The sequence below is a fragment of the Rousettus aegyptiacus genome, unplaced genomic scaffold (genome assembly GCF_014176215.1).
Source record: "Rousettus aegyptiacus isolate mRouAeg1 unplaced genomic scaffold, mRouAeg1.p scaffold_m13_p_13, whole genome shotgun sequence".
Lineage (NCBI taxonomy): Eukaryota > Metazoa > Chordata > Mammalia > Chiroptera > Pteropodidae > Rousettus > Rousettus aegyptiacus.
In genome coordinates, this window is record NW_023416288.1 from 37,868,538 (window position 1) to 37,893,115 (window position 24,578).

Genomic DNA, 24,578 nt, shown 5'->3' on the forward strand with positions numbered 1-24,578 from the left:
ATGAGCCCAAACATGCCATGCCGAAGGACGCTCAGGGTTCCCCGCCCCGGTCCTGTGGGGCTGGATTCGCAGGGCTCAGCGGGGCGGGGCATGGGGGCTCACGTCTCCCTCGCCCTCCGGGCTCTGTCCGCAGGTGGAATGCAAGGCCACGATGGTTTTCTTCCACTACTGCGTCGTGTCCAACTACTTTTGGCTGTTTGTCGAGGGCCTGTACCTCTTCACCCTGCTGGTGGAGACCTTCTTCCCCGAGAGGAGATACTTCTGCTGGTACATCCTCATTGGCTGGGGTAGGTCACTGGCTGCGGTCCGGACAGGCTCAGGCCTCATGGCCAGGTAAATCCTTGGTGCTGCTGTGAAGGAGTGTCAAGGCAGAGGACGGAGGTACTTTCCTGCTGATGGCACACTCCTGTATTTTGGGCCCTTTCTCGCTCTTCTTGCCCATGGGAAGCCCACTGTCTGAGAGGCTATATGCTCAGGGGTCTTTCTGAGAGCTGAGATAGCCCACAATGAAGGGGAGACATGGACCCCTAGGAAGCCTGGGTGTGAGGGACAGTTGGGGTCCCCAGAACTCCAGGTCTGAGAGGGGGATACGCCTCATGGGTCAGAGCCCCAGGTCTGAGAGGGTGATGGCCGTCGGGAGCCCCACGTCTGAGGGGGACATTGGACCTGCTGGTTTTCCTATTATCACAGGGCTCCTTTTCCTGCTCTTCCAGGGACCCCAACTGTGTGCGTGTTTGTGTGGGCCATGCTGAGGCTCTACTTTGATAACACAGGGTGAGTACGCGAGCCAGGGGGGCCGGAGCCTGGAGGAGCCCCCTGCAGACGGGCTCTCGGAGCCCCCGACAAACCACCTGGTGCAGGGTGTGGATTGCACCCCTGGCCCTGGGCACTGACTGCACCCTGACCCCACCGTAGGTGGACCCACTGGCCACATCTTAGCCAAAGGCAGTGAGAGAATGCACAGTTTTAGAGCCCACTCTGCTCTTGGGCCCAACTCTGAGTGTCTGTTTTCCTTTTAGGGAGGGAGGAAGAAGATCCATGGGGAGATTGCACCCCCAAGAGCCCTAGATCTGAGGGGGGAATGCGGCCTTTGCCCAGGAACCCCTTGGTGACCCTGACTCTTGGGTACCTGTCCCTGCCTTAACAGGGAAATGGAAGGAAGGACCACAGCACTGAAGAAGCAGGCCCTGTCCGCAGCTCCTCCACGCTCTCTCCCCAGCTGTCCCTCCGCGTGGAGCCGCAGCAGTGCCCTGGGGCCAGGGACATTACCTCACACACACCTCAGGCCTCGAGCATAATCTCTGTTCCTCCTCCCTGTCTGTCTTTCAGCTGTTGGGATATGAATGACAACACGGCTCTGTGGTGGGTGATCAAAGGCCCCGTGGTTGGTTCCATAATGGTGAGTGTCCTTGGAGCAGGGAAGAGGCAATGGCCTGGGGAAAAAGGCACACGGGAGAGGACATAAAGAGGTCTCCACCCAAACCAACCTCCTTCTTTTTCATGGCTGTATTATATTCTGCAACATGGACGTACACATTGTGCAGCGACTCTGCTAGCATTGGCCATATATATCATCCCAATTTTCCTTCTCATGGAAAATACTACGAGGAACATTTCTGTGCATAACTTTGAACACAGTGACTATTTCTTTAGAATAAATCCTTAGAAGTGGGATTGCTGGATCAAAAAAGGGTACCCTAAGTTGCAGTCTGCACTTATAATATCAGTCAGTTAAATTTTTCCACAACCCTGTGAGGAATAGAGGTTGCTCGTTGTGGTAATCTACATTTCTCCACATTATTAGTGCTGCAGAACATTTTTTTCCCCCAAACACCTATTGACAATTGTTTTTATTCTGGTTATTACTAGAATATTGCTAATTTTGCTTATTTTTATAGCTCAGTTGTTGTCTTTCTTACGGTTTGAAGGATAGTATGTTTCATCTGGTACATCTGTTGTAAGTGTATATCCCAGATGGCATAACTCCTGTATAGTCAAACCGTCCGGCTTTCTTTTTTACAAATTTCAAGCCTTATTTCTTGTTTAAGGAGGCCTCTTCCAATCTAAGATATAAAAATAGGTTTCTCGATTGTTTTGTAACATTTTCATGAATTGGGTTATTACATAATTAAATCCAGCTGAAATTTTCTTTCTTTGATCTAAAATGCTCCCTAATTTTGTTTTTGTTTTTTTAACGGATAAACATTCCACTCTCTCAATATTTTTTAATTGACGAGATCATCTTTTCTCCATTATGTTGAGATGCCATTGCATCACAATACTTAATGTACTCTACTTGAATTTAGTTCCAGATTTTCTATTCTGTGTTATTAATACCAGCTTTTCCCATGGCCAGTCCTCCATCGCGCTGGTTACATGTAGCGTGTTTTGGTATCTGGTACACTGATTTTCCCTTCTTTATTCTTTTTTCTTCAAAAACTTCTTTCACGTTTACTTTTTCAGGCAGATTTTGAGATCCCTTGTTGAGTTACGAAAATAAAGTCTGGTTGGGATTTTTATAGGCATTGCATTGAATTTATAAACTAATTTGGAAGATACAGTTGTTTCCCCATCGCTCTTATCTACGATCTTGCTTTCTGAGTCTTTAGTTACCATGGTCAGTCATGCTCTGAAAATATTAAGTGGAGAAAATTCCAGAAGCTGTGCGATTCAGAAGCTTTAAATTGCGCACCATTATGAGCAGCGTGATGAAATCCCACCCTGTCCCACCCAGGACACGAACCACCCTTTTGTCCAGCATCTCCTCGCTCTGTCGGCTCCCCCCACCTGTTAGTCACTTAGCGGCCATCTCGGTTATCCGGCTGGTTATCATATTGCAAGAGAAAGAGAGACCGACCACATTCACATAGCTTCTATTACGGTACGTTGTTATAACTGTTAGGTAGTGTCATTAATCTCTTACTTCACCTAACCGATGGATTAAATTGATCATAGGTATGTGTGTCTGGGAAAAAACTTAGTATATGTAGGGTTTCACACTGTTCCTGGTTTCAGGCATCCAGGAAAGTCTCCTTTGTGGATAACGGGGTACTCCTGTAATTGATTTTCTTAAAATATTATGTCTTCCTCGCCAAGAATATGTCGTGAGTCCCCATTTCTTCAGTCTTTCTTATAGAGTCATTTTGTATAGTTTTTAGTTGCCTTGTTAAATTTGCTTCTAAGGTAAATCCTGCCAGTCTGCTTTTAGTGTGTCTAGGAATCACTCTTCCATTATGTCTGTTAGTAGATTACTACTGGAGTGTAAGGAAGCTATTAGTTTTTGTTTCTCTTTGCTCAGCTACCTTTCAAAACTCTCTTATTAGTTCTCATCCCTTTTCATGTTGTTTCTTGTGCATTTTCTAGGTAGAAAATGACATAATCTTTAAGTAAAAATAGTTTTTACTCTTTCTAATATTTATACCATTTATTCCTTGATTTTGTTAAGGATGATGTTTGCTATAGTTTTGGGAAGTTACCTTTCGATGAATTAGGCAAGTTTCTATTCATGGCTTGTTCAGTATGCATTTTTTTTTAAATTCGGAAATAGGTGTCGAATTTTATCAAATGTGTTTTGGAGACATTTATCGAAGTAATTATTTCTTTAGTGATGGACATTTCTATTATTCCATTGTTTCTTCGTTATGAACAATGCCACAATGGATATATTCGTGCATATCTTTGTGAATATGTGAATATGTCTTCAGAACGAATCTCTAGGAGTGAAATTTTTTGGACAAAAGCTGTGTACATTTGACATTTTCACTAGCAGCATATAAGAGTGCTCATTTCTCATGTCTTTGTTGATGTTACAATTACTGAACTACATGCATTCTTGGCATAAAACCATTATGGCCATGATCTGTTTATTCTTTTAGTATACTGCTATTTGTTCGTATTTTTATAGTTTTTGCATTGTTTTTCATGAGTTCTCTGTTTTCAGGTGTGTGTGTGTGTGTGTGTGTGTGTGTGTGTGTGTGCATGCGTGCGCGCGCGCACCTTCTGTCCTTGTCTGGGTTTTGGAGCAGGGTTTTGTTAGCCTCAGGTAATTTGAGAGGTTTTCTTTTTATCTGTTTTCAAAAACGAAGTAGTACATAAATTGCATCTTCCTTAAACAGATAATCTGAAACTGGTCTGTAAAGGGATCTGGGCCTGGTGCTTTTTCCTGCACACATCTTTGATTACTTTTTAAATTTCTTTGGAGGCCATTGCTGTGAGAAGATTTTCTACATCTTCTCATTTTGGTTTTGTTAATTTTTATTTTCCCATTTCGCTTGATTTTTCTCTTAGGATTTAAAATATTCTATGTATCTGTTGTTTTATCCTTTGATTTTGTTTAGTTGCATTATCCCCTTTTGAGTGGACTAACACGTGCAGTTAGCAGCATTTGCCAAGCTAAATTCCAGGTACTGATTAGACACTGGGCAGATAGTGCAGACCTGACAGAACCCCGCTCTCCTGGAGCGTGCTTTATCATCCTAATAGACCTGTGAAAACAACCAATAAGCAAAACAAGACCTAAAAATGAAATTTATTTTTATAGATCAAGTCTACCTTCCCCCCCCATTTCTTTATAGTGAATTTTTATCTTTATTAATTTCTTTCTTATATAAGTTAACTTTGTGATACTCTTTCCCTAGCTTTTGATTTGAATGCTTAATTATTCATCTTCAGTATTTATTCTTTTTTAGTGTTAGGCTAGCCATTTTTTTCTCCCAGTGCCGCTTCAGCTGCACGTGGAAGGCGTTGCTGTGCAGTCCGCTCGTGGTGGTGCCTCGTTTCTCTGTATTTGCTTATCTCCTTCCTCCTTTCTCACCACATGCACAGCTTCTCATTTTGTTTAGAGAGCATTTGTCCCCGATCTTTATCTGAAGGTAAATGCTCCTGTTACTATTCCCAGGCAGTCCTTTAATTAATAATGTGTACGATTGTCCATTCTGGTTCCCTGTGTGCAATGACTCCGAACTTGGAGTTCCTCCAGAGGACAGCTCTCGCCTCTGTAATAGCCTCTTCTCTGTCTGTCTGGCATTATAGGTTTTCCATCACCCTGACCCTGTTTGTTCTTTCTCTTCCAGAAATCGCTCACTTTTCTGGCTCACCCATGATATTCATTCTTGTTTCTCGGTACTCCTATGGAATTCTTTTTCTTCTCTCTTCTGTCATTTCAGTGATCCTGTGGGAGGCTGGGGAGATGAACACGTGTTCTCACATCCCTATCTTGCATTATGAGTCTAGGTGGGACCTTGATCGGAGGGGCGAAGGCTCTGTCGGGGGAACAGCAGCCTAAGCGGAGGCAGGGGCGTGGAAAGTCTTTGGCCACGGTCATTGCCATCTGCTTGTCTTTGCTCCTCAGGTGAACTTCGGGCTCTTCGTGGGCATCATCATCATCCTCGTGCAGAAACTCCAGTCTCCGGACACGGGAGGCAACGAGTCCAGCGTCTACTTGTAAGTACCGTCGTGTGAATGCCACAGTCGCTCTGACAGCTGCGTGGGCCCTGCGCTCAGGTCACGGGAGCAGAAGGCCTGGGTTTTGCTGGCAGGGTGATCTAGCAGGGGCTTCGCAAGATTTCCTTCTGATTAAAGTGACTTCACAGTGTAGCCTCCCACCACCTGTCCTTCAGCCACCCTAGGAGCTCCTGACCCGCACGGTGGTTCCAGGGGAGGGAAGAGAGAGACTCATACCAGGGAAATCACGGTGGAAATTGCCAGATTCCCGAGAGTAATTAGTTAGGGTGTTGGTTGCTGAGAAGTCGGATTTCCTTTGGGGAATGCCTGTTCTTTGGGAAGCTCGCGAACACCACCGGGTACACCGTTGCCTGATAGTCTCCCACCAGCCCAGGGTGTACGAGGTGCTCCAGCCCGCATCAGCGAGTCAGGCGGACCTTCGCGCCGGCCTGGGTATTGAGAAGGGGGATGCTTTTTCTTCACTTCCTCTGAGGGCTGCTCTCCTGGGTCTGGTTCTCCTCCTCCCTGAGCAGAGCATCATCTGATACGTTTGGGGGCGACGGGGTTCGCAGGCAACGTCTTATCGTCGAGCGTAGGGTTTTCTCCACTTCCGCAGCTGTTTGTTTAGTTTCCTGCGAGGTTTCGCAGTCTCGTTCCGACAGCCCGGCCCTGCTCGCTCTGTCCCGCCCCTTTCCAAGCCCTCAGCTCATTCCGGATCAGACTCAGCATCTTTCCTCTCACCTTTTTGCCTTGTGATCAAAAGCACAGCCAGCTAGGTGTGTGCGGTGTGGGGACACTTCCGATGCTGGGGAAGAAGGTCTGTCCCCGTGCTCGGCTGGAGGGGCCAGATGGGCAAAGACAACTGAGGACATTTTTGGGGGTCTACCCACAGGCAAGGTATAATCCATGTGTATTGTGTCCCCGGTTTTTAAGAAGAGAGCAGGTTGAAAGCGGCTGAAGTATTCTCATGGCATCAGTGGGGAGCTTTGTCCTGCCTTCATCAGAGACCCCAGCCTGTGGCTCAGAGTTTTAATGGCTGCCCAGTGGACAAGTGGGGCAGCAGAGAGACCCCAGCAGAGGGCTCCCCGCCTCATCCAGCTGTTCTCCTGCGGGGAGGGAGAGGCATGTAATGCTCAGAGACCCATGCCAGGTCCTTCCCTGAGACTCCTTGGGGCTTCCCTTGGTCTCTCTGCTCAGCCTGGGCACCTCCCCTTCTAGAAGCCCTTCCTCTGGGGCCGTGGGATCAGGACAGGGCCTGGCTTGCCAGCTTTGTTTTCATCTGCATGGAGGACGATTCCATTACACTGGGATTTTTCTGTTATCCATTTACCGATGTTTTAAAAAAAATTTTAAATATTTTTGCAAGTTTTTACCAACCCCTGTTTATATATGTGTATGGTCAAAAATTGTTCATCCGTGTTAGTCATAAAGCCTCTGAGGCACCGCACCGCGGGCCAGTGGGGCCTGCTGTCTGCAGCTAACCGCCTGCCTTGTGGAGGCCGCTCCTGCCTTTGTCTCAAGGACCCGCACAATGGGGCCCTGTGCTCCCCGTACCTCCCTGTCCAGTGCCAGAAACCATGTCCTTGTGCCTGGACCCACTTCCTCCTGCTGGAGGGTGCATTGGCTCCCACACTAACAGTCACCTCAGACATCTGAAGCCGCCGTGTAGCTACATCGGCCTCTGTCCTTGGAGCTCTGGCAGCCTCGGCCTCCCCCACTCCACTGACCCCTCTACTTCTCGTTAGGATCTATGTCTTCTTCTGAAGTCCCTGGGGCTCTCCCAGCTTCTTCTCACTCTGCCCGTGTGGGGACACACACGGGAGCTCAGTCATAGCCTAGATATTGACTGCACAGACCCTACTTTACCAGTTCAGACATCCTGCCCCAGGCAGTAAGAACCCCCAGGGTCCGGTGGGAGAGAAGCATGGGGCCAGGGTTTTGAAGTTATGGCAGACTGGGAGCTGTAGATTCCTGTCGGGCCTTCCTGATAGCACCTAATGCAGAGGTAAGAACCATTTGTAGTTAGCACGTGGTTCATACAAGCATACCTCAGAGATATTACAGGTCTGGTTCCAGATCGCTGTGACAGAATGAATGTCACAATGAAACGAGTCGCACAAATTTTTTAGTGTCTTAGTGCGTATAAAAGTTATGTTTACACTATGCTGTAGTTTATTAAATGTGCAATAGCACTATGTCTGAAAAAACCAATGTACATGCCTTAATTAAAAAATACTTTCTTGCTGAAAATTGCTAACCATTATCTGAGCCTTCAGCGAGTAGTAATCATTTTGCTGGTAGGGGGTTTTGCCTCAATGCTGATGGCTGCTGACTGACCAGGGTGGTGGTTGCTGAAGGCTGGGGTGGCTGTGGCAATTCTTAAAATAAGGCAACTGTGAAGTTAGCTTCCCTGATTGACTCTTCCTTTCAAGAAAGATGTCTTCGATTTGTAAAAAGTGCAAGATGTGCAAAATGCAATAAAATGAGGTGTGCCTGCACATTTAAGCACAGACAGTTAAAGAATCAGCTAGCTGGTTTGCTTCTATTGTGTAAAAAAAATCCCTTTGTGACCTCAACAAATCCTTTTTTTAAGGAAAAGTGAAACCTGTGCTCATCTCAAGCCCCAAAGATTCAAACCTCAGATGGATGTGATCTGCAAGGCAGGGGCCAGGTCCAACGCAGAACAAGGGGTCATCTCGATCCTATTAAGTTCGGCAGCATGTTTGAGTGTTTCCAGGGTCCAGGAGACCCTATGAGGAATAATCACAGTGACGAGGCTGCTAAGAAATGCAGAGAGCGTTGAAAAACACCTGCGACTCAGCTCATGCACATTTCATGCCCGCAAACACGCAGAGAATCTGGGGAGGCTGGTACAAAGCACGTGGGCATGTGAAACAGAACCCCCTGTTACATAACCGAGGGAGCCAGTTGCCAGTGAGGTGCGGTGAACCCCGCAGGGAAGAGTGAAACCACAGTCACACTCACACCATCATACCTGTCCTCAGGGGATTTCCAGGTGAGAAGATGGTGTTGAGCAAATATATAAACAAGGCTTCCTGGAAGAAGAGGCTCCAGTGGGTTCTAGCCTCGTATAAAGCTGCCCACTTGGGGGAGGGGCGTCGAGCAGGAGTGGGGCTACTGCTGGGGAAGGGGAACTATGGGGGTGCCGGAATGGGCAGGCCATGGTGGGAGAGGGAGATTTCAGGGCTGCGCCTGAGTCCCCTCGGGCCACCAGAGTTATGTGTGGGGTTGAGAAGCACTTCAGATCTGCCCACAATAGCTTTTTGATTTTTTCCTCTGTTTCCAGAGCAAATTTAAGCCCCGGAGTCCCCAAGAAAGCCCGAGAGGACCCCCTGCCTGTGCCCTCAGACCAGCATTCACTCCCTTTCCTGTAGGTTGGCTCCAGCTGCTCAGATGATAAGGGTTTGTCCTTCGTAGACCAAGACGGCGCTCCCAACCCAGCCTCAGAAGGACCCATTGGGGGCTGGGCCCCTGCAGGGGGCAGTGGCACTGAGCCACCCACACTCTCACCTGATGCTCCTGGTAGAATGAGGATCCGGGCTCAGGACTCCGGCGCTGAGTGTGGGCCTGGGTCAGGGTCAGCTTGTGCTCAGGCGTGGCTTGGTGTTGGGCAGGGGTCAGGCCTCAGCCTGGGGCTGGGGTCAGGGTTGTCCTGCCATTTCCTGGGGACTCCAGTTTACCTCTGTGAGAAGTCACCTAGCTCAGAAAGGGGAGGGTGAGGCTCCAGGGCAGACAGTGATTGCGCTGAGAGCATCTCGGGCCTGGCCCTGTGGGGAGCTGGCTTTGTTCCCAGGGGTCTCCTTATTCGAGGTGGGCATTGGGCGCTGCCTCTCGGGTCTGGGGTGGGGGAGGGAAATTCCATCCGTATCCCCCTCAGAGACCCCGCAGAGAGGGTCTCCATAGCCCCTCAGGGTAGAGGAAGGAGAAGAGAACAGGCTCCATGATGCCGTAGTTGGCTCAGCGGGGCTCTGACATTCCCAGTATCAGGAGGATGACATTTAGCTCTGAAGACACGCTTTTCCGTGGTGAGGCAGACCTGCAGCCAGGAAGCTTTGGGTCCAGGGACTCAGCCACCACCTGAGGCTTCCGGTTCGTGGGGAGCTCCATCTTTCGCTTCCCAAACCCCTCTCTCCCCTGCCTAGGAGCACCCCATCCTCCCCAACTCCTGTCAGGGACTGGCAGCAGGAAATGGTCACGCCCATTTTTCAGGTAGAGAAACCGAGGCCCAGGGAAGGAAAGCGTCACCACCTAAGGTCACCCAGCAGGCCAGGCGCCTTGAGTCCTTCCTCATGCCCGTTTCTGGCTTTTCCTTTCAGTGAGTCCTTTTGCACAGCCTTTGAAGATGCAGGGAGAGGAGGGTGTTTGGGAAGAAGAACCCCCCCCTTTGTCCCTAGACCCTTCTCCTGAGAGCCCTCCCAGGTGCCAGGTACCCCACCTGTTCTTGCCCTGCTCCCCTGTCCCCATCAGAGGAGTCTGATTTCCCAGCTAACTTGCCCCTTGATGGCCTTGAGCCTTCTTTGAGGAATCAGAGGGGTCTGTATTTACTGGACCCAGGGTCCAGGAAGGGCAGGGATAATTTGAGAGCTCAGCAGGGAAAGATCTCAAAGAAGGACAGCTAGGGCTTAAGCATTCTGGCTGAGGGTTTGTGCCTGGCATTTAGGAGGTGACATCCAAGGTTTGGGCTCTCAGGCTCCTGGCCCCTGACCTCCGTGGTTCACCCAGGCCAAGGGCGAGGGACCAGGCCCCCGAACGTAGGGGAGAGTAGCCACCTTTCGATCTGGGCAAAATAAATTTGAAAACTAAGATGGCTTTCATTTCTGAATACCCAATTAAGTATTTTTAATGTTTGAGAAAAACATATATGTCCATCTGTCTCTTCGTTTAAACACGAAACGGATCGTTGCCATTTATCGAGCACGTGTGAAGAATTTCTCAGACACGTGGCTTCTTCACACAGTGCTTCTTGAGCTTTGATTGGCATGTGGATCACCTAGGGGTCTTGTTAAAGGACAGAATCTGAGCCAGCGGATTCGGGGCGACACCCGAGATGCCGGCTTTCAAGAAATGCTCCAGCGGTGGCGATGCTGCTGGTGTAGGGTCCACATTCTGGGTAGCAGGACGTCATAACTCACACCCCTCATCTGTAAAATGGGCCAGTAGCACCCACCTCACGGTGCGGTGCAAACTGAAAGCTCCTTTTTATGAAATGAGAACCACAAGTCCCACTGAGGCACAGATGGTTGTGTGGACCCCACCTTGCCCCCGTCTTTGGCGTGTGTGATTCAGATGTTTGCCTTAGCGAAATGACACATCGCCACCTGCCGGGGACCTTCAGGCTTGCTCTCCAAGGGATGGAAGCACGAATAACGAATCTGTGAATGCCAAAGGTCTGGTCTCCTCATGTGTATCTGTCCTCGTTGGCGTCAGGTCCCCTCAGACTGGTCAGTTCACTGGCAGGAGCTCAGTGTGCTGGGTGTCTGCGTAGGGTGTGTAAAGTAGGTCCGTTGCAGTCTGATTAGATGACACAGCTCTTAATCCATCTCTTACGTGTTTGTCCGAGAAGGAAAACAAGTGTCCATGGTTTGTGCCATCCCGAGCGTAAGCAGGACCGAGAAGGGCTAGAAGAGGTGGAGATCCCGCCTGAGGCCTCTCTGAGGAGGTGGTGGCTCTGTTCCCGCCAGGCAGAATGTCCAGCTAGACTGACGCCCTGCCCGTGGTGGATGCCTCTAAAGGATCTCTCGTTTCTGCAGGCGTGGAGCCATGGGGCTGTGCCCAAAAGGTGCCCCTCAGCCTTCAGCCCCTCCCCGTTGAATTTCTGTCAAGAGGTCTAGCCTGGCGGGCGCGGTGCAATAGAACTCTCGGCAGTGATGGGGTGCCCTCCCTCTGTGCTGCCCACGTGGGAGCCACTGGCCACCCGTGGCTGTTGGGCCTCGGCAGTGTGGCTGGGGGCACTGAGGAAGTGGAGTTTTAATTTGACTTAATTTTAAGTCAGATCGCCTCAGAGGGGTAGTGGCTGTCATCTTGGATCCGTCAGGTCTAGACTTACAGTCGGTTCCATCCATCCTCCCTCTGCTACCCGGCACCGAGGCACCTGGGCGCCCAGAGGGGGGAAGGTGCATGCAGAAGTGGAGAGGTGTAGAGGGGGAGACTGGTGGACCCTTGAGTCAGGTTTCCCAGCCCAGCCTGGAACTGGCCTGGTTCCAGACTTGGTCCGCCAGGCTGGGCAGCACGAGGCTCGTGGCGTGAGTTTCCAGCTGCCCGTCTCCCTGACTGGCCTCCCACAAGGCCGTGCTCTGAGCCAGGCGCTGACTCTGGAAACCGCTTCTGGCTCCCTGCATGAGACCCAGCCCGGCCCCCCTTCCGAACACGTGCGGTCCCTCCGAGCTCCCCTGACCCGCGCGCGGTCCCGGTGCGAGCGCTCGTGTGGGCATGTGCGTCCGTGCACACACGTGCGCGTGTACGGGCGTGTGCAGCGGTGTCCGGAGCTGACCCTGTCTCGGCCCTCGGCTTTCTCCCGGTCTCCCACGTCGCCGCCTGGCCCCGCGTCCACACCCCAGCCCCGGCTCCTCTCCCCTCACCATCCATCCTGCCGCTCTAAGTCCCGCCTCCGTTTCTCCGTCGCCCAATGCCCCCAGCTGACAGAAACGCTGATCTTGTCACACCCAGCAGCTGCGTGCAGAAATGCTACTGCAAGCCACAGCGGGCTCAGCAGCACTCTTGCAAGATGTCAGAGCTGTCCACCATTACTCTGTAAGTGTGCGTGGCGTGGCTGTGGCCTTGTCCTGGAGGGGTGGGGGGCGCATGGGGCTGCCGCTGCCTGGAGCCTGCGTCCGGCCGCCGGGCAGCCTGTGCCCCTGGCCCCCAGCCCTCTCCTGGCCGTTGCATGCTGGCGCCTGTGTGCCTTGTGAGTTCTCGGCCGCCTTGTGACAGAGGGCGGGAGGGGCGGCTCTGGCAATGCAGATGCAGCAGCAGCCGTGGGGGGCGCAGCCGGGGCTTGGCCGGGGCTGAGGACGGACCCAGAGCTTCTGCCGCTGCCGCCGCGACGTGTCCTCTGCGCCCAGCGCCCCGCGTCTCCGGTGCCCGGCACGGGGCGGGGACCCGCTCCGCCGCGAACGCCTTTCGCACGCCGGCCGGCGTTCACCCTGTCGGCCCCCACGACCACCGTGCGAGATGGGTACTTGCGTCACCCCATTTTACAGATGAGGAAACCGAGGCACAGAGAGGTGAAGGGACTCCTCCGGGTCACACAATTGTCAGGGTGAGGATTCGAAGCCAGAGAGTCCCGTCACCGGCGCCAGGGTGTCTCCGACACCCTTTAAGTGGGGGAGCCCCCTGTCACTGGGCAGCTCTGACTCGGAAGCTCTTCTTGGTATTTTTAAGGACTTTCCTGCCATCGATGCCTCCTCGTGGCAGGGAGACCGATGCCAAGGCCCCGCGTCACTGTCACCCCAGGTGAATCAGACCGTAGGGTGATTCCGTGACTATCCTCGAAGAATGTCCCTGTCCCGAGGCCTCTGGTCAGCTCTGAAGGATGAAGGTGCCAGGGCTGCAGGCCCTCGTGACCTCCTCTTCTGCCCACACTGCCCTGTCTGCCAGAGGGCTCACTTCTGCCCTGGGTCCCTGGCAGAAGCTCCACGGGGCGAGCGGTGAGGGGAGGCGTGGCCCCTGGGCTGTGCGAAGGGACACCCCGTTGCCAGTGTCCGCACCTGCCTGGGGCTGGGAAGGTCCGTGCCTGAAAGGTCACTTTCTCTAGCACTGATCCCGTCCCATCCACAGCCACCACAGACGCTGGAGGGGTCTAGCCTTTTGGTTTCCAGGGCGGTTTCAAACTTCAGGGACACGTCCCTGGAAACGGGCCCATTTGTGGGAGAAGAGGCAGGAGCGGGGAGGCCAGGGACGACGCCCTTGCCGCGGCCCTTCGTCGGGTTCACAGAACGATCCCAAGATGCCCACGTGCCTCCCCTTCCAGGCCAACTTCCGCTCTGTAGCCAACACTCCCCGCCGCCTTCTGGGGTCAGGCCCCGGGAGCCTGGCAAGGAGCAGGAGCCCCGCGCCCAGGCCCTCGTTAGTTTTAAGGCCTGTGAGGCTTTCACACTGACCCCTGGCACATTCTGAGCGTGAGCCCGGTGCCTGGCCCGTGCTGGCCGCGGGACAGAGCAGACAGCGAGGCGCCACGCCCGCCTGCAGGGAGCCGCAGTCTGAGGGTCAGCAGACCAGAGGAGGGATGAGAGGACAGCCCGCTCCAGGACCACGCCTGGGCTCGGCGGGGCCCTGCTCAGATCCCGTTGGTTCCGGCCCTTGTCCGGGGACCCCAGGCTTGCAGCGCGCGGGCCGTCAGCGAGCAGGGGGAGGGTGGGGGCGCCCAGCACTCGAGGCGCTTCTCCCTTCCAGGGATGAGCCGACGAGGTCCACCGAAGGTCTCCCCGCCTCCCCCTCCCCTTCCTCGGGCTCCTGCCCTCCTCCTCTTCCTCCCCCTCCCGCTCCCTCCTTTCTCCCGCCTCAGTAGGCACTGGGAAGCCCAGGGCCAAACTCAGACTCCATGGGTTCGGGTTCGCTGCTTCTGAGATCTGGAGCCGGGATTCAACAGAACATTCTCGCCCAGAGAGGCCAGGGTGGGGAAGAGGGAGGGGCACACGGTTGAATGGCCACCTCCACGCCCAGCTGTCCACCCCATGGACCAGCTCTGCCGGGACAGGGGGCACTGAACCTCCCGCTCACCCAGACTCAGAGGGCCCAGGGGAGGGGGCAGACCTTACAGGCAAGGCAGGCTTGCTCTTTGAGGTGACTCAGGGGAAGCTCGTATGCTGGGGTGCTCAGAGGCGGGCTCCCCGTCCTGGAGACGTTCTGGGAGCCCCACTCCTGACAGAGCAGAACCCACAAGTGCAGGTGCTGTGCACATTCCTGATGCCTTACCGTGGCTCCGCGCCCCACCCCTCAGAACAGAGTCCTGCGCCCCTGGGCCAGGGAGCTGGTTGCCGGCAGGGAACCCCAGAAGAGCTGGTCTCGGGGGCCAGAGGTCCTTCTGGCCCTTTCTTCCCTGCCCCGCCCACTGGAGGACGGCTTCCTCCCCCTGCTGACTCAGCTGAGGGTGGCAGGTTCCTCGGCTTGCGGCTTGCGTGGGCGCTGCTAACGCCCACTGTCAGACAGCCCTTCCTAGGACCCTGCCCGTGTCTCTGTCTCTCCCGTGGCCCACCCAGCTCCCCTCCCCCCAGCGCCTCCCTGTCCCTGTCGCTCTCTGACTCTGCTCAGGCGCACAGAGTTCCCTTCCAGAGCAGGACGTTCGCTTTGCGTGAGGACCCACCATGTCACCCGAGCCTCCCAGTTCCCACCCTGCATTTCGCCCTGACTTCACTTCCCCCAAGGGGTTTCTCCTCCCACGAGGGGAGTCTGTCACTCACTCACTCACGTGTGTGCGCCCAAGTGGCTCTACGGGATGCTGATGTGGCCTAGAGGGACGGTGCCCTGCACACTGGGGGTTGTATCCCCAGACCTCCCAGGGAGAGGGTTCCGTGGGAGGGCGGGGCCCGGCTCTGGGAGAGCAGAAAGGGCTGGGCCTGGGATTCTCTGCCCCCCATGGCTGTGGTCCGAGCTCTGGTGGCCCCTGGAGCGGACGCCCTGCTCTCGCCCACAGACGGCTGGCCCGGTCCACCCTGCTGCTCATCCCGCTGTTCGGGATCCACTACACGGTGTTCGCCTTCTCCCCGGAGAACGTCAGCAAGAGGGAGAGGCTCGTGTTCGAGCTGGGGCTGGGCTCCTTCCAGGTAGGTGTGGCGCGTGGGGCAGGGGGCGGGGCGTGGGGGAGGCGGGGCGTGTGGAGGGGCGGGGCGTGAGGAGGGGTGGGGCGTGGAGCCGGGCAGAGCATGGGGAGGGGACCGGGCGTGGGGGCTCCAACAGAGCCCTGAGCTGCTGGCCATTCTGGGAACTTCTCTAGCCGAGACTGGGCCTCTGTGTCTCTGTCTCCGAGGTGAGAGGCCCGGAGTAGAAGGGAGCTGGGAGGGCCCTCTCTGCCGCCTACCCTCCGGGCTCCTGTGAGAAGACAGGAGCTGTGTCTGGGTGTCTTGGGTGTCCTGAGCCAGGCCTCCCTCTGGTGACCTAAGACGGCAGCTCCTCATCCCTCACCAGGAGCCCGAGGTGTGGGTGGAGTGCCCTCGAGGGACCTCTGCGTCCACATCCTCACTTTAGTCCGCGCACCGCAGGAAGCTGGGGTCTGTCTCACCTGAGTCAGGATCCCCAGTGCAGGACCTGGCCACAGACTGCTGAGCGAGTTGAACTGGTGGACTAGAGCACGGATATATAAACAAATGACTCAGGGAGTGAGAGAGTGGGGGTGGCTGCTGGCTCCGGGTGTGAAGGAGGAAGGAGGGGAGCTGTCAGCAGTGGCGTGAGGGTGCACAGTGAGTAGGCGGGAGCAGGGGTGGGGCGTGAAGGCAGGGCTGGCTCCCTGGGGTGTCCCAGGGTACCGCACGCACCTCTCCCTAATCCAACCGGTGAAACGAGCAATTGACCTCGATGGTCAGAAAGTGTCTTTGTGCATCTGACGCGAGCCTCTTCTGCATTCCCTCCACCACCCCATTTTAATTCTTGGCCTGGTGAGGCCGCGAGTTGTATAGACAAAGCCCCAGCCAGGAAGTCAAAGCCTGGGCTTCCTGCCACACCACGAGAAGTCTGAGTGCGAAGAAGCCGTGGAACAAACATGTGTAGGACGGCGGAATGCCCGCTCTGTGCCAAGCGCACACTCGCGTGGTGTTTGGGCGTGCTGTGCACGAGAGTGTCTGGCCGAGCGGAGGGGGTAACACGGGCCTGTGCTGGCCTGGAGGGGCGCTGCCCTCAGGAGCACTGCAGGCTGGTTGGGGAGCCCAGAGAACACTCCGGGGTATTCTGGGGGTGCTTCTTATAGAAAGAGAGGGAGAGCTGGTCCTTGGGCATGTGAGCTACGAAGCCGGGTGTGTCGGTGGGAGGGGACTCTCCCCCCGGCCACTTGGCTTTGTGGGTGCGGTCGTCTCGTCTGAGCAGAACTCGTCCCTTCTTACCCCAGGCGGGTGCCCCCAGACAAGTCCTTGTGTTTTTCTGCTTCCTGGTGTCACTCTCTGCCCCTGCTGCTGCTTACACAGCCCCGTGGAAGGTTCCTTGCTAGCATGCTCAGGCTTTTCCCCTCTCTCCCCGCAGGGCTTTGTGGTGGCCGTTCTCTACTGTTTTCTGAATGGAGAGGTAAGACCTCGGTCCTCTGGCTTCTAGCAGTGGAGGTGGGGATTGCCGGGGAGCAGACGGGAGTGTGGCCTGCTGGTCACGCAGGAGCTTATTCTCCAGACCAGGGCTCTGCCAGATTCCCAAAGCTGCAGGAGGAGGTCAGCAGCAGGGCCAGGATCTCCTGATGGCCTCCACCCTGTGCCAGAATCTCTCCCACTTTGCTTGCAATGCAGCTAAGGCATCAGCTGCTGGGCACGGACCCCCTGGGGAGGGCTCTTACCGTAAGACCCAGCTTCGTAAAGAAGAATTGTAAGTGAGGAAGGGCAAGGCACAGGAAATGGTACCTACAGTTCACGAGGCCATGAAGGCAGGGTGCTGAGCGGGTTGTCGCCCAAACTCATCCCTGATAGAGGGGGAACTCTGGGGACTTGGCAGAGACCATGGGGAGAGGCCTGGAACCTTCTAGTGATGCTCCATTTCCATAGCTCTGGCCCATTAGGGTGATGCTTTTGAGCAGAGCCCATAACAGAAATGCTGATATGGGTTTGGGGGCTGGATGGATGGGACGGACTTGGAGAGTGGGCGGAAGTCCTCGCACCAGAGCTTGGGTCTTGGCCGTGAGACCTGGGCGGGTTCCTCCCCTTTTTGCATCCAAGAAACAAGAAAATTAGGCTCAGTGATCACGACTGCCTGCAGAAGGGTCAGATAAGAATAGATAAGGAGAGGCAGACAGGGCCCTGCGGGGAGTGGTCAGGGGAGATGAGGGTGGGTGTGTGGGGGGCTTGTCCGGCACCTGCCGCGGAAGTAGGAGCTAGAACTGGAGGGGGCGGTGCCGTTCCCAGTCGTTCGGTTCGTGCGTTGCATGAAGGTGGCGGACGGAGGGGGCATGTGGAGGGTACAGCCGGGCATGCCAGGCACGCACCGTGCTAAGCTCATGCGGGGCGTTCGCCCAAAGAGGCACATGGTTCAGTGGTTCTCAGCCTTGACCGCATACTGCAATGCCCTGGGAAGCTCATCCCAGAGGTCTTGATGTGATTGTTCTGGGTCCGGTCTGGACATCTGGATTATTAAAGGTCTGCACATGATATAGCAGGTAGCTCACTGTTGACAGTCACCAAGAATGAGGGGCTCCTCGCCTGATCTCTCTGTGCCGAGGGCTGGCTTTGTAGACTCCCTGAAAAACCCAATGGGATGGTCCCTGAATGTGGAACCCGAAGGTCCGGGGTCCATACCCACAGACTCTAGGAAACCATTAGGGCTTTGTTCAGACAGTGACATGGGCAAGGGACTGAGGTAGCTTCTCAGAGCATTCCTTTACCTTGCGGGCTGCAAGCTGCAGTTCGGGAGTCAGCGGGGTGCTGCTGGAGGTGGCAGGGCCAGCCCGGAGGGGCCCAGGGTGGGTAGGCAGGCAGACGGGGCTGGAGAGGGATCCGTGCAGAAGGGACGCCCACCTTGCTCCCTGCAGGTGCAGGCCGAGATCAAGCGCAAGTGGCGGAGCTGGAAGGTGAACCGCTACTTCGCCGTGGACTTCAAGCACCGGCACCCGTCCCTGGCCAGCAGCGGGGTGAACGGGGGCACCCAGCTCTCCATCCTGAGCAAGAGCAGCTCCCAGATTCGCATGTCCGGCCTCCCGGCGGACAACCTGGCCACCTGAGCCCGTCCCCGCTTCTCCTCCACGCACAGGCGGGGCTGCAGGCGGGCGCTGGCCCTCAGGCGGTGGGTGCACTCTCCTCTCCCTTCCGGCAGGCCCGGGGCTGGAAGCGGGGCTCCCCGAGGGGAGAGAAGGATGCAGGGCCCACATGGGTATTTCCCCTCCCTGTTTTCGCACTGGTCCCACCCACCGTGGACCCCAGGGCCCTGATCCCAGACATGTAAATACTACGCGAATGTGGAAAAGTTGTCCCATCCCGACCCCTTTGCCTCCCCTCAAGCAGGTCCCCAGCTCCGCTCCACCCCGTCTCCTCCGCCAGCCTCAGCGATCTGACCTTGTGGGAGAGGCTGATGACCTTGCTTTGGGGGCTTGGGTAGGTGGGGCCTGCCTGACAGCCTCCCGCAGTGTCTGACCCTCACTGTGGACTCCTCGTGTCTGCTCACCACCCTGGGGCCCGCGTCAGGCTGGCCCAGTCCTGCGGCCAGCCGGAGGTCCAGCCTGGATGGCCAGAGTGTCCTTCGGCGCAGGCCGGACGTGAAGCTCCCTCACGTTCACCCAGCATCTTGGTGTCCGGGTGCCCAGCCTCTGCATTTCAGGGCAATGGGACAGCTCTAGAGCTGTTCCAATCAGAGACTTCAGTTTGGGTGTAGGGCTAAACGTCAGAGAAAGTTCTGGTGCTTTTCATTTGGTCCAAGAAAAATTGCCGAGCCAGAAACGTGAACGTGACTGGAAAGGAGATGGGAAGAGTCTGGGGGAACCCATGGAGGAAGACTTTCGCCATCTCCATTATTTTTCCCCCGATGCTAGGGGGTCAGGGCCTCATCTCATAGCCTCCCTTCTCCCCTCCGCCCCAAGCATCAGCTGTAGAAGGTGAGGGATGGACGCCCCCGAGAAACCACGCCCCCGCCATGCCTACCACACACAGCCCTGAGAGCCCCGTCCCCATTTCCCCTCAAGTCAAAGCCATGACTAGGATGAACCGGACGCCTTCCTGTGACGTCAGTGAATTCTGAAGCACTTTTCCCCTCCATGAGCCCAAGTCCAGGGCCCAGGGGCCCTGCCACCCCCCACCCACCTCCATGGACAATGAGCTCCAGCCACCAGCTCCTTGGGCTTGGACGCAGCTGGAGACCTCTGCAAAGACTTCCCCGCGTGCGCTCTTGCCATCAAATCACTGAGAAGGACACTTGAGGGTCCTGGGTGTTGAGAGGAGAAGCCACGCCCACCATGGCTGTTAGCAGAAGCTGCTGACGGAAGGAGCTGGGCACCCCACACCTGTCCCGGCTCCCCACAGCCTAAGAATTTAAAATGGGTCAGAGCTAGGTTTGGGGGGTTGGAGGGCCGTGGCCTGTGTGTGGGGGCTGGCTTCGCTCCATGGCAGCTTGGGGTGTCCCTGTCTTGTGTTTGTGGACTTGCTTCCTGGTTGTGCTCTGGAATGCTTGGTGAGTCTGGGAGTGGGGGGCATGCTGCTTTGCCTGGTTTTAGAAAGAGGAAGGGGCCTGAGGAACTGTTCGCTTTCGGAGAGGCCTTCGAAGTGACCGAAGGGCTGAGCTGCTTGGTTGAGGGACGAGGCCTGTGTCTTTGGCCAGTTGAGCAGTGTGGACCCCGGACCTTCAGCAAAGCTAGGGGGAGAAAGGGCGCTCCCTGCCATTTCGTGGGTACATGTGGAGACTTGGACTGGTCGTGGGGTGTACAGCGGCCCTTCCCTCCTGCACCTGCCTCGAGATCCCCCTCCCTGCTCTGGGGGACAAGTGTGTTCCCCTCGTGGGTGTCCCCTGGCCACTTCCACTTTGGGCCTTGATGAGGGGCTTGAGATAATTGGAAGGAGCCATAAACTGGGATTCACAGACACAGGACTTGTCCTCGTCACGCTAAGACCACTGAGACTCTGGACAGAGCACCCCTGGCTGGGCCTCAGTTTCCCCCTTTTTGAGATGAGGTGACTTCTAATGCTTCTCCGGGCTCTGGACCTCAGCAGCAATTCTCCGGTTCAAACCTAAGGCATCTAAAAGGGCATATGTCATGGCTCCACATGTCATCGGAGGTCTCGAAGCGCATATCTGTGCGTGTGTGCATGCGCGTGCGTGTGCACGTGGGGGAGATGCCGTGTGTGTGCATGCATGTGCAAACGTGTGTGCGTACACGCGTGTGTGGATGCTGTGTGTGTGTGCGTGTGCGTATGCACGTGCATATGTGTGTGCGCATATCTGTGCGTGTGTGCATGCCTGTGCGTGTGCACGTGGGGGAGATGCTGTGTGTGTGTGTGCATGCATGTGCGTGTGCACGTGGGGGAGATGGTGTGTGTGCATGCATGTGCAAACGTGTGCGCGCACATGCATGTGTGGATGCCGTGTGTGTATATGCGTATGCACGTGCATATGTGTGTACATGCATGTGTGTGTGAGATGCGTGTATGTGGATGCTGTGTGTGCGTATGCACGTGCATACGTGTGTGTACATGCTGTGTGTGTGTGATGCTGTGTGTATTTGTGGGCGTACACATGTGCGTGTGCATGCACGTGCATGTGTGTGTACACGCATGTGTGCGTGTGTGAGATGCTGTGTGTGTTTGTGGGCGTACACATGTGCGTGTGCATGCACGTGCATGTGTGTGTACATGCATGTGTGTGTGAGAGATGCTGTGTGTGTGTGTGGGCGTACACATGTGCGTGTGCATGCACGTGCGTGTGCGTGTGCGTGATGCTCTGTATACTTAGAAGTGGGACATCTACCCCTTCCATTTGGGCACCGTGGTGGAAGCTGGCGGGCCGGAGGGACGGGTCATGCCAGGGACAGACGGACAGATGCCTCGGGCATGGCATGCAGCCCCCGCCCTGTCCCTGGCCCGGGGCAGGGTGCCACGACTGAGGGGTTCCCCCAAGTATGCACCCTCTTCCTTCGTCCTCGCCCCCACCAGCAGGTCCGCCTCACTGTGGAAGAAGAGGCTTTGACTTTATATATAGATCATCACAAAACGGCAAAAACAGAATCAACCCCGAACCCATGTGCTGCTGCCTGAGCCTGGGGCCTGTGTCCTTGCAGAAGTGCCGGCTGCTGTTGGTTTGTCGGTTTGTTTTTTTTTATCCCCAAATGAACTATTTCCCGTCTTGTGAGCTGATGTGCTCAATGCATTTTGAGTGTTCCAGGAGGTGAGGCAGCTGGCCTTCAGCGCCCCTGGGGGGACAGCACAAGGCCTGGGGCAAACCCTTCCCTCTCCGACCCTCTGTTTTCAAGTCTGTAAAACGGGCAGCAAGACTAGGCGGCTTGTCCAGCTCATTGGATCTCCGGAATTCTCTGTCTAAACACCAGCTGTCTCCTGGGGACGGGCACCGGGCGAGGCCTGCGGTGTTTGCCTGGTCCGGGAGAGGGTGAGAGACCATGCCGAGGGAGGTGGGGTCAGCGACCTTGGCAGTGGTTAGGCTAGAGGGAGGCGGCTTCCCGAAGACTCCACGTCTCCAGAAGGTCATCGCCAGGAAGGGCATTATCCTGGTTCTGTGCAATCCTAGAGGACGAGACTCCCCCGCGGGAGGCCGAGTTCTCCTCGGGATGAAGGCGTCTCTTACCCGCTGTCATGACTGTCCCGCTGTGGGCAGCGTCGGGAGAGCCTCCAGCCCTGAGGGACATGGAACTCCAGGTCAGGGATGCTGAGGCTGTCAGGGCCCGCGTGGGGTCACAAGGTGGGATCGGTGGCTCTGATGCTCCCCGTGCTGTGGGCTTCGTGACTCCCCCCACGCCTGAGGCCAGGCCACATTCATTCTCTGTCTCAGTGGGCAGCTCTGTGACCCTCCTCGACACAGCCAGCGGCCTGCGGCGATCCCGTCTCCAATCCGATCCCGTCTCCAATCCCCTCCCGTCCGCAAACCAGCCTCTCTGGGGAACAGGGCCGGGGAGCTGGAGCTGGCACGAGGCTCGACATCCGCCTGAGCCCATCGTCACCCATCGCGGGGGCCAACTCGCCTCCTTCATCGGGCCCGTTCCCTTCCCAGAAGGCGCACTAGCAGAGGCTTTCCTTGTAGCTCCGGGCGTGCCCTTGGCCTCCTCAAGGCCACTCCAAAGCGAAGGCACTGTATTTTGTCACCACGAATTCCTACCTGAGCCAGGTGGCCTTGGGAGCTGCTGGGAGAGCCCTGAGCAGGGCACGGGGGGCCTGGGCTTCTCCCAACTTTGCCACTGACCTGCTGTTTGGGCTGATGACAAGACACTTCCAGGGGGGCCTTGCCAGGTACCCGCTCCCGGCATGCTTTACAAACTCAACTGGGGAAATGGGCCGAATGAGACGTGCCCAGCTCTGCGCGTGAGCCTGATGAGACCCGCGGTCAAGCTTCTACACTGCAAACACCTAGCCTTGCCCAGGAGAGGGGCTACAGGGGCCATTAGGACTGCAGACTGCAGGAGGAGCGGTGGAGAGGGCGTGACGTGGGGAGACCCGCCTGCCAGCCTGGGCCTCAGCATCCGCTCCGTACCCCAAGGCCGAACCTCTCCGGGCCTCCGCATCCTCATCTGGGAAACGGGAGGGTGTGATGGGTGGTCTTTCCCACGGGATAAGGATGGGGAGAGGCCCTGTGCGTGAAAGGGCTTTGGTCGCTATACAGCTGTGGCCTGGTTATTGGGGTGAAGCCCCCCTGAAAGGGACCGTGTGCTGTTTGTCAACTGCTTTGAGCTCTCCTAGGTCAGCCTTTGTCCCATTTGTAAAAACCACCAGCACTGGGGGCAGAGGAGAGCCAGGAGCTCGGATGGACACAGAACTCCAGGTTTGTTCCATGGGCTGATTTGAGTCTGTTCCTGCAGTTAGGATGGGGAAACTTCTGTGTGGGTGATGTTGGGGTTCCCTGCCACCCACATGGGAATCTTTCAGAGACCTGGGACATCCCTCAAGTGGGCCGAGGGCCCGTTCCTTCTCCTTTCCTTGACCTCGAGGTCCCGGGATGTGTCTGCGCTTGGCCACGTGTGTCTCCTCGTGTCCGTCTCGAGGGCTGGAGTGAGGCAGCCCCCTGGTGTCCCCGACGCGGCTCCAGGACCCCTCATGAGACCCTGGCCCGCCTGGGTTTCCTCTCCCGCGACAGAGACGAGCCCCGTGGACCTCGCTGCTGCTGCTCCGCATTAACGCTGTGCTCACAACCTTGTCCGGGCTTCGAAGGGTGTCCAACTGCTGTAGGTGACTCAATAAATGTCTTATCGTTTTGTTCCTGGTGGCTGTAACTTGGCAGAAGCGGAGGGCAGGGAGGAGAGGAGGCGGGAGGGGAGGAAATCCGATCCCTCAGAGTGATCCTGGCTCCTGTGGCCTTTTAGATTCCTGAGGAGAGGTCGAATGAGCTTAGAGTAGCCTTGGGAAAGTCAAGTCCTGGCCTTGAAAGGACCTGCAAGGATCAAACGACTTGAGTGGAATCAAAGTCACTTGGACGTTTTGGGTTCCTAGAGATGGAAGTGGCTCACCTCATGGCTTTGATGCCTCGTGGCCTTCGTACTGTTTTATTAGCGTGGCCACCATATCTCCCCAAAGCTTACCTGCAGCGAGCGCGTCATTCAGGTAACTGCAGGTGCGTCTCTGGTGGCCAGAGGCCCCTCCCCTAATGCTTCTGAATGTTCAGAGCCATCAGCCCCTGCCAGATTAGGTAACCAGTTCCAGGTAACCCCCATTTCCTTGAGGTTCTATGGACTACCACAACCTCAAGTGCCCGTTTTTATATTTGCCTGAATTTTTAGTAGCTACCCACAGGAGACAATTTTGACTGACAAAGTAGGAAAGGAGGGAGCTTAGGAAAAAGACATTGAGTAGCTCACAGCACTCTTGTGGGGCCAGTAAAACCAGAAAAGGTGTCTCAAGTCATCGTGCCACAGAACTGACGAAGGTGTCGGCTGTCACCGCCAGCCCAGCGATGTCTCGTGCCAGGGACCCAAAGTCTCAATGACCATTTCCGAAAGCGAATGGCTCTGCCGCCGTTCTCACCGGCACGTCTGACTCCACACGCAGCCTCTTTCCTCAGGGCGCTCACCTCCCCTGAGTCCACTGGATGAGCTGTGTTCTGTCTACCACCAGGGAGGCTGGACGCTGGCTGTTCTGGATTCTACCTTGGGGAGGCCAGGCCCAGAAGCCTGCAGAGTTTCTAAACTTAACAGTCGTGTTAAGAGGTCCTGAAATAATAACTGCCCTGCACCGCAGGACTGGGGTCTGAAGCAGTTGTAGGAACGGCCCACTCTGAAGAAGCCGAGTCGATGAAAAGGGAGCCTGTGAGCGATCCCACGACCAGCGAGGCCACTTGCCGAATGCACCCCGGTG

The 24,578-nt window shown here is 55.8% G+C and overlaps 1 protein-coding gene across 15 annotated transcripts in view; it reads left to right on the top strand.

The window, feature by feature from the left end:
- The window catches only part of ADCYAP1R1 (ADCYAP receptor type I), a 49,346-nt gene extending 29,019 nt beyond the window's left edge, over nucleotides 1–20,327 (top strand). For 8 of the 15 annotated variants that reach the window (XM_036230448.1, XM_036230452.1, XM_036230449.1 and 5 more), the window contains 9 exons: nucleotides 134–287; nucleotides 714–774; nucleotides 1,330–1,399; nucleotides 5,351–5,442; nucleotides 8,750–8,833; nucleotides 12,130–12,213; nucleotides 15,095–15,224; nucleotides 16,630–16,671; nucleotides 18,116–20,327. In XM_036230448.1, the coding sequence (XP_036086341.1) occupies nucleotides 134–287; nucleotides 714–774; nucleotides 1,330–1,399; nucleotides 5,351–5,442; nucleotides 8,750–8,833; nucleotides 12,130–12,213; nucleotides 15,095–15,224; nucleotides 16,630–16,671; nucleotides 18,116–18,304 (906 nt within the window). In that variant the 3' untranslated portion in view covers nucleotides 18,305–20,327. The other 7 variants (XR_004953962.1, XM_036230454.1, XM_036230456.1 and 4 more) reach the window with 7 other exon arrangements.
- The last annotated feature ends 4,251 nt before the right edge of the window (nucleotides 20,328–24,578 follow it).